Genomic DNA, 12,885 nt, shown 5'->3' with positions numbered 1-12,885 from the left:
GCTGAAAGAATGGAGTGTGGCTGTCCTAGGGGAGTAGGGAATGAATATGTCACCTGGTGGCAGGGATGCGAGGGAGTGTCATGGGATCACCAATAATAATTAAAAATAGTTAACAAATAATTGACTCTTGAAATTATGTTCATGTATAACAAATAAAAATACAAATACATTTTTAAAAAATAAAGTTTTGGAGTGATTATGCTTGACATGTCAATTCTAGTTTTCACATTTTTATAATATCACTGAAATTAGGATGCATCTATGTTGTTTTAGATAACATCTATGTTGTTTCAGATTTAGTGAAATGTGATGGTTCAGGATTTTGATATTGTTATTTGTGGATTTCATAAGTATAATACCTTTTTTTCTTTTTTAAAGATTGCAGGCCTTAGTCTACCTCTTCCTCCCAAAAAATTGATTGGTAACATGGATCGTGAATTCATAGCTGAGAGGCAGAAAGGTCTTCAGAACTATCTCAATGTTATCACCACAAATCATATCTTGTCTAATTGTGAGCTGGTTAAGAAGTTTTTAGATCCAAACAACTATTCTGCAAACTACACTGGTAAGCAGAGGGATCTGTGAGCCATGGTCACATGGCTAGAGAGGCATTGTCCTTTGCTGGAGATAACATATGTGGAGGGAATGCTACTTTCAAATGGGGACATGTACATATTTGGTATATGGTATTTTTCATTTACCAAGACTTATTTGATTATAGTTTATTTTAGATGTGTAAGAAGAAAATAATTTACTTCCAAAATGTTTGTAATCTGCATAGAAAAATATGGAAAAGAAATTATTGTGTCTGTGTACGTTTAGTCTTGTCTTTATTATCTTCCCTGACAGAACAGAGAGTAAACAATCACAATAATGTTTACAGTAATCTCAATCGGATTTGTATTTGGCTCTGTTTTTGCATTCCCAATATATAGTGTATTTGGTTTTCCTGGGAATTTAAACACAACAGTGACTCAGAAGCATCCTTTCTGTGTCTTCCTGTTTTCTCCCTGAAACCCACTCAGTGCAAAGGACAAAGAGGTAGTTCTCTTCCATATCTTTCCTGAATTGGGGCAGCTGCTGAGGGACTGGGGTGGAAAAGGCTTCTCTTCCAGTACCGATTACACACAAAGTTGGCATCAATAACTAAGCCTGATGTCAGCAGAATGAGGAACTAAATATTTAATATACTTTGGTGTGACTTTGAAGAGACCAATAGAAACTGTTGTAGAACTGATCAGGATTCTACTGTTAAAACCAATTCATGCTTTAGAAGCTTCCTAAGTGGAACTCTGGGTATTGTTAATTTCCTTGCTAGGAGAATAGATTTTTATCAGATAATTGCTTTTAAAACACTTATATATTCCTGCTTCAGGGAGTGAGAAATAGGGGCCTACTTGTCAAGCACCAAACTTTACTGCATAGTAGAATCACCTGGGGAGCTTTAAAAAAAATCCTGATGTCCAGGCTATATGCATGCTAATTAAATCAGAATCTCTGTGGGTAATTTGTAAAGCTTCCCAAGTGAGTCGTCCCATACACAACCACATTTGAAAACCATAACCCTTGAGGCCTGCTACTCACGATGTGGTTCTCAGACCATTAGCATTGGCATCACTGGGAGCTCGTCAAAAATGCAGAATTCAATCTCCATCTCAGATTTACTGAATCAAGATCTGAGTATAACAGGGTCCCCAGGTGATTTGCATGTTCACTAAAGTGTGAGAAATCTTGCTGTAGAATTTACCTGCCATTTTCTAACAGAAGTGCTGTGTAGGGATAAGGAAAATGCCTTTCCAGAATGCAGCCAAGAGAAGGAAAGTGTATATCAAACTCACATTTACAAAGTGGAACATTGGGTTGTTACAAGGATTCCATTCTTCCCCCTTTTGCTTTTTGGCTCCCATAAAAGACAACACAGATAGGGCTGGGGCTCTTGGGACAGCTAGAATTCTGTCAGAGTAGTGTCTTTTATGGCTTTCATTTCTTCATGCTTCCTCTCGATTGTTCCCAAAATTGTCAGACAGCAGGCCATCTGGACTGACTTATCAAATGTGCCTAACCCAGCCCTGCTCAGTGGTTTGTCTCCATCATTTTTCCTAAGAGTGCCTGCTAGTGCTCTGGGGGCAGGCATCAAGGTGTACTGCACATGTAATGATGCTGTTGATTCAGCAGACATCAACACATGCAGGGCTCGGTGTTGGGGACACAGGCACTAGGCAAATCTGCCCTCTGCTCTCAGGGAGCTTGTATTGGTAGTTTCTGCTGACCACCAGAAACTCCTGCCAAGTCGGCCACTATTTAGAGGGCCAGAGCTAGAAGGGATCTTAGAGCAGATGTATCAAGATGTCTCTTTTTATAGACAAGTTAAGCTACGGCCTCCCTAGAGGTCTTACCTAGGGTTGCTCTTTTGTGTGACTCTAGTCTTAAGATTTTCGAGTGAGAATGCTACATGGCACCTGGAAGGTTGTCAGATGTCTGTATTTCCTTTTGTAGTAGCCCCCCCTCACATGCTGCTAGTGTCCTTGGTTCCCCCCCCACTACCTCCCAGCATGCAGATGATCAGTCCAAAGCACATGTGAGCAGGACTATGAAAGACCACCAGAAACTCCTGCCAAGCCAACCACTATTTAGAGGGCACACACCTGAAATGAAACAATAGGTGATAGGTGTTGTTTTCAGAGAGATGCTGATTTACTTCCCCCTTTGAATGAAATGTCAGAGTTTGTCTTGCCTCCAGACTAACTCAACAGCCACCTCAGGAAACGGAAGCATGGGCTGCACCCCTATGCCAGCTAGACAGAACCATTCCTGAAGTTCATAGCATGCTCATGGTTCCCTGAGGGTACTTGGCATATCTCCCAACTTGTGGTGTTTCTCTAAGCAGGGCCATTTTCCCCATTTAGTGATGATAATGTCTCCACCTCTTTTCATTTTCCAAACGGTCTGCAGTTACCACCCAGCTTCACTTCAGCAGGATTTGAGCTCTATGTTCAAGTGGGATCCAAAATCAACAGAGCTGCTTTTCATGCTTATCACTTTGACTGAGGTTGAGGGTGCCTTGTTTGCGGTGGACTGTGGTGCTGTCTTGGTCCCCAGGGGATGGGTAACCAGGAACTCTGAAGACTTCAGCAGCTGCCTTCTCTCTTCCCTGGGTTCCCAGCCCAGCATTGCTGGTCCTGCCTTTCTTTTCCCGGTTTTCTCCAAGTGAGCAAATCCACGGAAGGGAAATGTAGGTCCTTTGTCTGTGGGGAAGTTGTGAGGTGTTTATTTGAATTAGCCAGTCTATTTGAAGGCCAGCAATTATACAAGGAAAATAGGTGCCTCCTGGTCATGAGGCATTTATGTTGAGTCTCTCTCTGTCCTGTTTCTCTCACGTGCATATACACAAACTTTATTCATCTTATTAACAAGGCACCACTATCATTTATTTTTATTTTATTTTATTTTATTTGAGTCGGAGTCTCACCCTGTCACCCAGGCTAGAGTGCAGTGGCATGCTCACGGCCACCACAGACTCAACCTGCTGGACTCAGGCAGTCATTCCACTTCAGCCTTCCAAGTAGCTGGAACTACAGACATATGCCACCATGCCCAGCTGCTTTTTTTTGCTTATTGTAGAGATGAGATCTCGCCAAGTTGCCCAGGCTGGTCTTGAACCCCTGGGCTTAAGCAATCCTCTTGCCTTGGCCTCCTGAAGTGCTGGGATTACAGGCTTGAGCCACCTTGCCCGGTGGCACCTCTATCATTTAAAAGCCTTAGTTTTAAATGATGGCACTGTGGCCATCTTCCCCCCTCAAGCCTCATGCCCCTCAGTGTAATGGGGTTTTAATGTTCATGCAGAAGTCATTTGGACCAGAAATCAGGGGTCTTGGATCCTGGTCTCAGCATTGTCATTAGCAGCATTTCCCCTCTGTGGGCCTCAGAGTCCTTACCTGTAAAACAAGAGGTTCATTAGGGGGAACGGACCCGGGAGTGTTAGTGTTGAAGTTCCCTTCTAGTCCGAAAACACCAGGAATCCTTTGAATAGGAAAGATAGTGAGGGTCTCCAGGATAAAAAGGGAGTGGAGGATGATATTCAGAACAAGAACAGGATGTGTGGAAGAGGTTGCAGGCCTGCTGTCATAGGCTGGAGATCTGGACCCAGTTTCAGGCCTGGAGGAGTCAGTGTGTGTTCTCTGTAGTCACCCCATGGGATTGGGATCAAGGAGTTCAGAGACTGTACACAGTGGGGACACTTGGCACATCTGAGCTCTTTGAGAAGCACAGGATGAACTTGAAGGTTTTGCATGGCATTTCCTGTCTCCAGCTGGTTTATCAGCACTTTCTGAGCTTGTAATTTTTCTGCGTGTGTCATTCAGTGTTAAATCAAGGGCAGATGCCTTGCTTTTCATGGATTTCAGTTAAAATGGGAGAGCGGTTCCACATCCATTGAACATATGTCGAACCCTTAGTTCTTGCTTCATCAAAGATTTACCTACTATGTGCCAGGTGCTACGTATACAGCAAAAAGGAAGTGTAGTTTCCTCACCCCCTGTCCCAAGGCACTTATGCAGGAAGATTGACAGGTGTAGGCTGTGCCAGGGTAAACATTAGGCTGCACCTTATGGGTGGGGTGGGGTGGGGGACCCAGACCTAAAGATGGAAGAAGGCTTCCCAGAAGAAGTGATGCCTACACAGAGATCTGAGGGATGAGTGGAAGTTAGCTAGGCTGAGGGGTCAGCGCTCCAGGCAGCACAGCATGAGAAGTATTTCCTTAGGGCTCTGGGCTTTACCTGTGTTAAGATGTAGCCTTCTAGCCAACATTTATAGTATAGTAGAAGAGAGTAGTCCTACTACAGGTCATACAGTGGGTACTTGCGTAAGAAAGGGGCAGATACAGCACTGGGAGTGTTCAGAAGAGGGGCAAGGAGGGAGTACTGGCTAAGGGAGCAGCAAGCTTGGGCTGAACCTTGAAGACTAGATGGGCCAGAAGGAAAATGCTGAGGGAATAGTAACAGGCCAGTTTTTAGGGACCATGGTAGGCAAATCTTAGAGTTCAGAGAGGCACTACACGCTGTGGGAGATAAAGCCAGAAAGGTTAAAACTAGAGGTGGATTGAACACTAGGTTTAGAAGCTTGGTCTTGGTTTGCTAAGGAAGTAGGGAGCCAGTAAAGGCTTCCAAGAAGAGGAGCAGACGTTTAAGATTGAAATGTGTTCCCTGAGTCTTGGGAGGGAGGGGTTTAATATTGGGAGCATGATATCATGCGGTTTATTTGAAAATAAATCATAGTTCAGTGGAAAGAAACTGTCCTTTCTCCATTTCCCTGACCCCTGGGGTAAAAAAAGCTACTTCCCAGTTCTCAATTTATTAGTAATGAATCTAGCATGTTCCATTTGTTCACAGCTATTTCCCCCATTCCTAAAGCAATGTATAGCACATGGTAGCATACAAGGAATGTGGTCAAATAATTGATGTTGTGAGGATTACAAGTCACTGTTAGTTTTGAACAACTGTCCTCAGCCTCTCAGAATGACGTTATACCACATTAGAAAATTGTTTTTCACGATCCTTTTCAAAGTTGATGTGAATGATTTTTTTTTTTTAGTTGGAGTCTCACTTTGTCGCCCATGCTGGAGTGCAGTGGCACACTCACGGCCACCCCAGCGTTGACCTGCTGGGCTTCAGTGATCCTTCCACCTCAAGTAGCTTGAACTACAGGCGTGTGCTACCATGCCCGGCTACTTTTTTATATTTATTGTAGAGATGAGGTCTCGCCAAATTGCCCAGGCTGGTCTCCAACCTGCGGACTCAGGCAATCCACTCACCTTGGCCTCCCAAAGTGCTGGGATTACAGCCACTGAGCCTGGCCTGATGTGAATGATTTTAGCTTAAAATAATTTATTTTTAAGCTTATGTTCCAGTCATTTTGAAAATCCTGAAACTTTTTATATTTACATTAGTTATTGAGGAGATACAGAGTTCCTAGTGTTGATAATGAAAATTTATGTTTCTGCTACACCAAGTTCCTCCAAATGGGTTGTCACGTGTTAGGGTAGTTAGAATAAATGTGAATCAAGCCAGTTTTGTATTTGGTCATTACATGTTTTCTTCTGAGTAGATTCCATATTGAGTCAGTAAACAAATAGCTGTTTTCTTCCCTGACTTTCTTAACTCAAAATGTACAATAAAAAAATAGGTCAAAATAATATTGTTTGCCAAGTTCTTGGTGTGGTGATTCCAAATTAGGTCATTTTCACATATGGAGAGCGTTTCTGCCGAATCCCTCATGCCTTACCAGTCTGCCTGGAATGTAATTAATGCTAGGCAGAAGTGAAATTCCACAACATTTGGAAGATGGCTGCTGGTTTTCAAAGATCTAGAGTGGCTTCATTTACTTGCTGCGTTGAGGGGAAATGGCAAATTACAGATGCTGCTTTTTGCAGGAAATGTAAAAGTACAGTTATTCTGATAATTCTTAATATAGTTAACTTTAAAGAACTTCCTCTTCTCGTTGTTTTCTTAAAGGGGGAAACGTTTTTATGATAAATGAATGCAGAAAGAAGGATTTTTTTTTCCAGTAAACAGGCATTCGGTGACTTCCGGCAATAAAATTGTGTTGCTGCTGTCCACTGGCTTTTATTTCCATGTTTATTTAAGACTAATCACTTCTTTGTTGGTGAAAACCATAATTCCATGAGTAATGAAGCTGGGATAAATATCACTTGGAGCAACACTAAATGCTGTTTCAAGATGTCCTTAGGACATGTTTTGAGTTGTGGGTTTGGGTTGTGGTCTGGTGCATATATTGAATTCTTAGCTTAGATCAGCTAGTTATTTTAGATTTTACAGTTTTGAAAAATTTATATTTTCACATCATTAATAGTTTTTTTTGTTTTTTGAATTTCTCCTGATGTTAACATATAACCATGGCACATTTCTCAAAACTAAGAAATTAATATTAGTATGTTACTATTAACTGTGGGCTTTATTCAGATTTTACCAATTTTTCCACTAATGTGCTTTTTCTGTTTCAGGATCCAATCTAGAATCCCACATTGCATTTCGTCTGTGTTTATTTACTTACTTATTTTTGGTAATTAAGCTTTTAAGAATGTTATAGAGTATAATGATATTATTTACAAGACTAGTATCTTAAGTGTATGACTCTTTTCTGATATGTTTGACTCATGAGTTTCTAAATGTCTTTGCAGAGATTGCCTTACAGCAGGTTTCCATGTTCTTCCGATCAGAACCAAAGTGGGAGGTGGTAGAACCATTGAAAGACATAGGTGAGAAATTGGCATGCTCATTCTGTTTAAAAGACAGGTCATAGGACTGGATTCTTAGTCATGCTTTCTCATATGTAGTCCAAGAACGTTCTTACATGCAGGTGACTCATTTTATTTTACCTCCCTACTGCTTGCTGATACAGTTCTTAACTTTTAGTACTTAGTGAATCTTGGTTGAAGTCCCATCAAAGGATTTGGATGGTAATAACTTTCGCAGTCACCATTTATTCTTCTTCTATCTTTTCACTGAATCTAAACTGAAGTGCTATTTTTCTATATCCATGAATAGAGTAATTTCCTTGCTGTTTTTTAACTGTAACTTACACTGTGCCATAGTTCTTTTACTGGTACCTACATAGGTGTAGATAATATTGCCAGTTGGGTCAGTGACTCAGCCTGTAATCCCGCGCTTTGGGATCCTGAGGTGAGTGGATTGCCTGAACCCCCGCGGGTTCAAGACCTGCCTGGGCAACTTGGCGAGACCTCATCTCTACAGTAAATAAAAAAATTAGCTGGGTGTGGTAGCGCACGCCTGTAGTTCCAGCTACTTGGAAGGCTGAGGTGGAAGGATTGCCAGTGCACAGCAGGTCGAGGCTGTGGTGGCTGGGAGCGTGCCACTGCACTGCAGTCTGGGCGACAGAGTGAGACTCCAACTCAAAAAAAAAAAACAACAAAAACAGAAAAGATAATATTGCCAAACTTAATTTTTATTAATTACTTAGTCAATGAAACATTAATTGTTGTAAAAATTATGCAACTCTAAATACATTTCTGCTTTTATGGCAGGTTGGAGGATAAGGAAGAAGTATTTCTTGATGAAGATTAAAAATCAGCCAAAGGAACGGCTAGTGTTAAGCTGGGTAAGCTAGTTTTTTTGTTTTAGTCTCATTTCAGGGACGTCAGATGGGTTAATGAAAGCAGATTTGACAAGGGCATTACAAAGTTGTATTGTGCTCTTAAGTAATGATATAAAGGCTTCCTTGGTTCCACATCAAAGGAGAGTTGTTTTATCACTTTGTTATGCATTTGGTTATATAAATATAATTATATTTGATCAACTTGTAAACATATGGAAAGCAATAAGAATAGCTTAAAATAGTTCTCTGGAATCTTTTTAGGGCTGACAGTTTTGGAATTTACCTCCAAAAAAACATTACTTAGGCATTACTTTATCTCTCTCACTTTGTAAATTTTAGTGATACATTTGATTAATGGAATTAGATAAGATTACAGATAAATTCTGGTTTTTTGTTTTGTTTTTTTTTTTTGAGTTGGAGCCTCACTCTGTCACCCAGACTGGAGTGCAGTGGCCGCTCCTGGCCACTGCAGCCTCGACCTGCTGGGCATCAGCGATCCTTCCGCCTCAGCCTTCCGAGTAGCCAGAATTACAGGCATGTGCTACCATGCCCGGCTAATTTTTTGATTTATGGTAGAGATGACGTCTCGCCTGCCCAGGTGGGTCTTGAACCCTCGGGCTCAGGCAGTCCACTCACCTCAGCCTCCCAAAGGTACGGGATTACAGGCTGAGCCACCGAGCCTGGCAATTCTGGTATTTTTATACATTGCTTCTCCAGAAAGGTCTTGAGGCAGCAAGACTTAGTGTGGTTTTCATCTTTGATTTGCATTCATATATTTGGACAAACACAATTAAAGGGAAAGATTTATAAGGAATATTTCTTTTGATGACCAAAGCAGAACCTTGATATTTCCTCCCATGTTTTCAGGCTGACCTTGGCCCGGACAAGTACTTGTCAGACAAAGATTTTCAATGTCTAATCAAACTTCTGCCTTCCTGTTTGGTGAGTACAGGTCCTGTTATTCTCAGTGCCGATGGCAGATTCACAATGTTTGTTGTGGGTAAACGTGGACAAAAAAGCTCTGTAGGCACAAGAGAATGGAGAGGTATAGTGGATTTCAGTTCAGATTGAAATTGTGCAGGGCTACTCCCATAGATCATAGACCGTTTAAATGGCATTTATGACATCTGCACAATTCATGAAATATAGTGATTTAAATATAGCCTTTGTATTTTTTTTTTTTTTTTGAGTTGATGTCTCACTCTGTTGCCCAGACTGCAGTGCAGTGGCATGTTTCCGGCCACCACAGCCTCGACCTGCTGGGCTCCGGCGATCCTTCCAAGTAGCTGGAACTACAGGCGTGCGCTACCACACCCGGCTGATTTTTTGATTTATTGTAGAGATGAGGTCTCGCTGCCCAGGTGGGTCTCGAACCCGCGGGCTCAGGCAATCCACTTACCTCAGCCTCCTAAAGCGCGGAATTGCAGCCTGAGCCACTGAGCCCAGCTAGCCTTTGAATCTTAAGCAGGAAAGCAGCCACTTCTCCGAGCCTGTTATTCTTGGTGAGAGTGTTTATATTAGTGGAATTAAAAGAACTGTTTCTAGCCTGGGAAAGCAGAATTAATAAGGATTTAGATAAACTAAAGGAAGGAAAGGCAAAACAGCCATTTTGCTGTTAGAGTTACTACTCCCACAGGCTAATTTGTTGACCAATAAGAGTACATGACATGATTTACTCTAATGAACAACTGTGATCCAGAGTCCTGGATTAGGAAGGAACCACACTGGTATATTTCAAAATATGTGCAGAATATTCTTCAGCAAAGAAAGATTAACCTGACCAGGAAATTGAGTTAGTGTTGCTATTCTTTATCTTGTCTGTATGAGAATATAGGTCTCTAGAATGAATCAATCATGGACTGAGCATAGTTATGCTGACATATCCACTTGGGTTGACAGATTAAAGTTGGATTGGCAAGTTAGTATTTGGCAATATAGTGCCTTGTCAAGCTAGCAGAATCAAGCTTTTAATGAAGTACAGTATAGGCTAAGAAAAATTCTGTTGTCTTTGAGTTTGCTTGGTTGTATTACACAGGCTGTTAGCTTCCAGTTCTAAATTTCTTTTTATGGATATGCTTTTTAGAAAAATAGTGTATACAAATGATGCCTACTAATTGTAAAAATGTCAGGAGACACAGACAAGTAAAAATAAGAAAATAAAACTGACCCGTAATCCCAACCAACCAGAAGTATGAACCAAAATGTTTAGTTGTTACTTTTCTAGAATTTTTATGATTAAGAAAATATATACATTAATATAGCATCATTATTGCTGGCTGCATAGAATTATTGACTGTACCTTGGTTTACTCAGCCAGTTTTCTGCTAGACATTTAGATGACTGCCAGCTTTTTGCTCTTATTAAAAAAAGAAGAAAAACCATAGTGAAAAATTTTAACTAAACATTTATATCCATCCTTAATTATTTTCTTAAAATAAATACCTAGAATTAATGAATAAGCAATAGAAATATTTTGAGACTACATAAATACTCTGGTCTTTATCAAGCCCACTAGTTTTAGGATTCAGTGTGATTTTCTAACCCTTTTATTCCTTCTTTATCTATTAGTTGTCATTCTACCCTAAAGAAGAGCTTCTCTTCTCCCTGCATTTTAAATTTACATCTGTATGGACTGAAGGATTTTATCTTACATATTGAGTTTCTTTCTGGGATGGTGAAAATGTTATATTACTAGATAGTGTGATGGTTGCATAACTCTGTGAATATTCTGAAACCATTGAATTGTACACTTTAAATGGGTGAATAGTAATTTTATGTGAATTGTATCTCAATAAAGCTGTTAAAAAATCAGTAGCAAACATTCTGATATGATGATTAGGAGAAACTTTATGATCAATTACTATATTTTCCTGGATACACCTCTCTACCCCGCAACTCATTCCACACCAGCCTCCAAAATCCTTGCATAGCATGGGCTTAAACGTTCATAGTGCTCCTTTGAGTTAAAAGGCAATTGTAATATCTGGAGTCAATTTGTTTCATGTAACCAAAATTCCAGGTCATATAAGCACTTTCCTTTCAGCCATTAAATAATGCGTCTTTTCCTCACTCCACTTGGTTGATGTTAGTGTTCCCATCTGAGGAGGATATTGTGGATCATCATATTGCAAACTTCTGTAGAAGGGCAGGAAGATTCACGCCAGCTGCTTTGGAAAAAGACTGAGATGCCAGAAGATGCTACTTTTGCTAGTTTTCTGGCTGTCATGCTCCCTGGCTTGGCACCCAAACTGCAGCGTGGAATGTTAGGCAAAGCTGTGAGCAGAGACATGTTTATTCTAGTCCCCACTTGGCTGTTCTGAGACTTGGATGTATTCTCTACCATTTTAAAGAAGCAGAATATTAAAACCATTATGCTGAAAACTTGAACTTTTCTCTCTTCCACCACACTTTTACTCAACTATGAGAATGCACACACCAAAACAGACACCTTCACTTGCAGAGCTTACCACATCAATTATCCACTTCTCTTTATCACTACAGTTTATGTCCCTTCCCGCATCTGAAGAAAGAGGAGCTAGCTGATTATCTAATAACTTGAAAATGCTGTGTGTTTAGGGAATATCACCACATTTGTAAACTGAACTAACAAGATGGTCCTTGACTCTGCATAAGCAGATCCTGAATCTAAAAGGACCTAGATCCTGATGCAAATCAATGTGAATTTCTTTTTTGTTTTGGCAGCACCCTTACATATATCGGGTTACCTTTGCCACAGCTAATGAATCCTCAGCATTACTAATTAGGATGTTCAATGAAAAAGGAACTTTGAAGGATCTGATCTACAAGGTACTTGTGGTGCAAGTTCATGGTCATAAGCAAGTCCTCCTGTCACTGATACTTAATCCCTAAGGCCCCAGAGCATAGGTCCTGAGGTAAAATCCTATTTGAAATTTATTTTTATTCCAGCAATAGCAATTCTACCTAGTTTGGCTAGAGAGCATTCCTTTTCCCATATAAGGGAAGGTAGACATTTAATGACTATGTCCATAATATTATAATCTATTCTCTTAGGTCAGTTTTAAAGTTTATGTCTTGCATATAATAAAGCAGTACTGAAGAATTCAAACAGTATATAAGACTTTGGGGTCTGCTAAGGCCAAGACCAGACACATCTTCACTGAGGTAGAGAAGGAACAGAACCCAAGTCAGCCTCTATCAGCTACACAGACTTGTATTTAAAAACCCACATCCTACAGGCTGACCATCTCTAGTGCCCCAAACCTCTACCTGTTTAGGGAGTCTGAATGCAAATATTGACCCCTCTGTTGCTTTCTTATGTGTTCTTATGTGTTCTGTTCCAAAGGCAAAACCAAAAGATCCATTTCTAAAGAAGTACTGCAACCCTAAGAAGATTCAGGGCCTTGAACTCCAGCAAATAAAAACATATGGACGGCAAATATTAGAGGTAAGAGATATTTTTGTTTAAGTTGCATTAGAATTTCATCCAAAGTCACATTATTTTGAAAAGTTCTCAGACAATATCCAAAATTGCTTAAGTTGTCTGATCACTTATAAACTGATAATATTGTCATTCTTTTATCCTAACAAATATTTGAGACTAAGGCAACAATAATTTAGGTCTACAAAATTCCAAAAGCTTTAGCTATTGGAATTTAGTGTCTGTGTTTTAAGAACTTTACTGTGTGGAACTTTTCTTTTGTATTATCTTTTTTTTTTTTTTTTTGAGTTGGAGTCTCACTCTGTCACCCAGACTGGAGTGCAGTGGCCACTCCC

At 40.3% G+C, this 12,885-nt stretch overlaps 1 protein-coding gene across 25 annotated transcripts in view; it reads left to right on the top strand.

The window, feature by feature from the left end:
* PXK (PX domain containing serine/threonine kinase like) overlaps nt 1-12,885 on the top strand; it is a 57,417-nt gene that overhangs the window by 14,197 nt on the left and 30,335 nt on the right. For 24 of the 25 annotated variants that reach the window (XM_008058532.2, XM_008058528.1, XM_021712580.1 and 21 more), the window contains 6 exons: nt 379-565; nt 7,196-7,273; nt 8,060-8,133; nt 8,998-9,072; nt 11,833-11,937; nt 12,455-12,556. In XM_008058532.2, the coding sequence (XP_008056723.1) occupies nt 427-565; nt 7,196-7,273; nt 8,060-8,133; nt 8,998-9,072; nt 11,833-11,937; nt 12,455-12,556 (573 nt within the window). In that variant the 5' untranslated portion in view covers nt 379-426. The remainder of the gene's footprint in view (nt 1-378; nt 566-7,195; nt 7,274-8,059; nt 8,134-8,997; nt 9,073-11,832; nt 11,938-12,454; nt 12,557-12,885) is intronic. The other variant, XM_021712585.1, reaches the window with a different exon arrangement.

This window comes from Carlito syrichta, unplaced genomic scaffold, assembly GCF_000164805.1.
Source record: "Carlito syrichta isolate Samal-C Ts95f unplaced genomic scaffold, Tarsius_syrichta-2.0.1 Scaffold303376, whole genome shotgun sequence".
NCBI classification, from domain to species: Eukaryota; Metazoa; Chordata; class Mammalia; order Primates; family Tarsiidae; genus Carlito; species Carlito syrichta.
The sequence above is the reverse complement of the archived record's forward strand: the minus strand, read 5'-3'. Positions and strand labels throughout refer to the sequence as shown.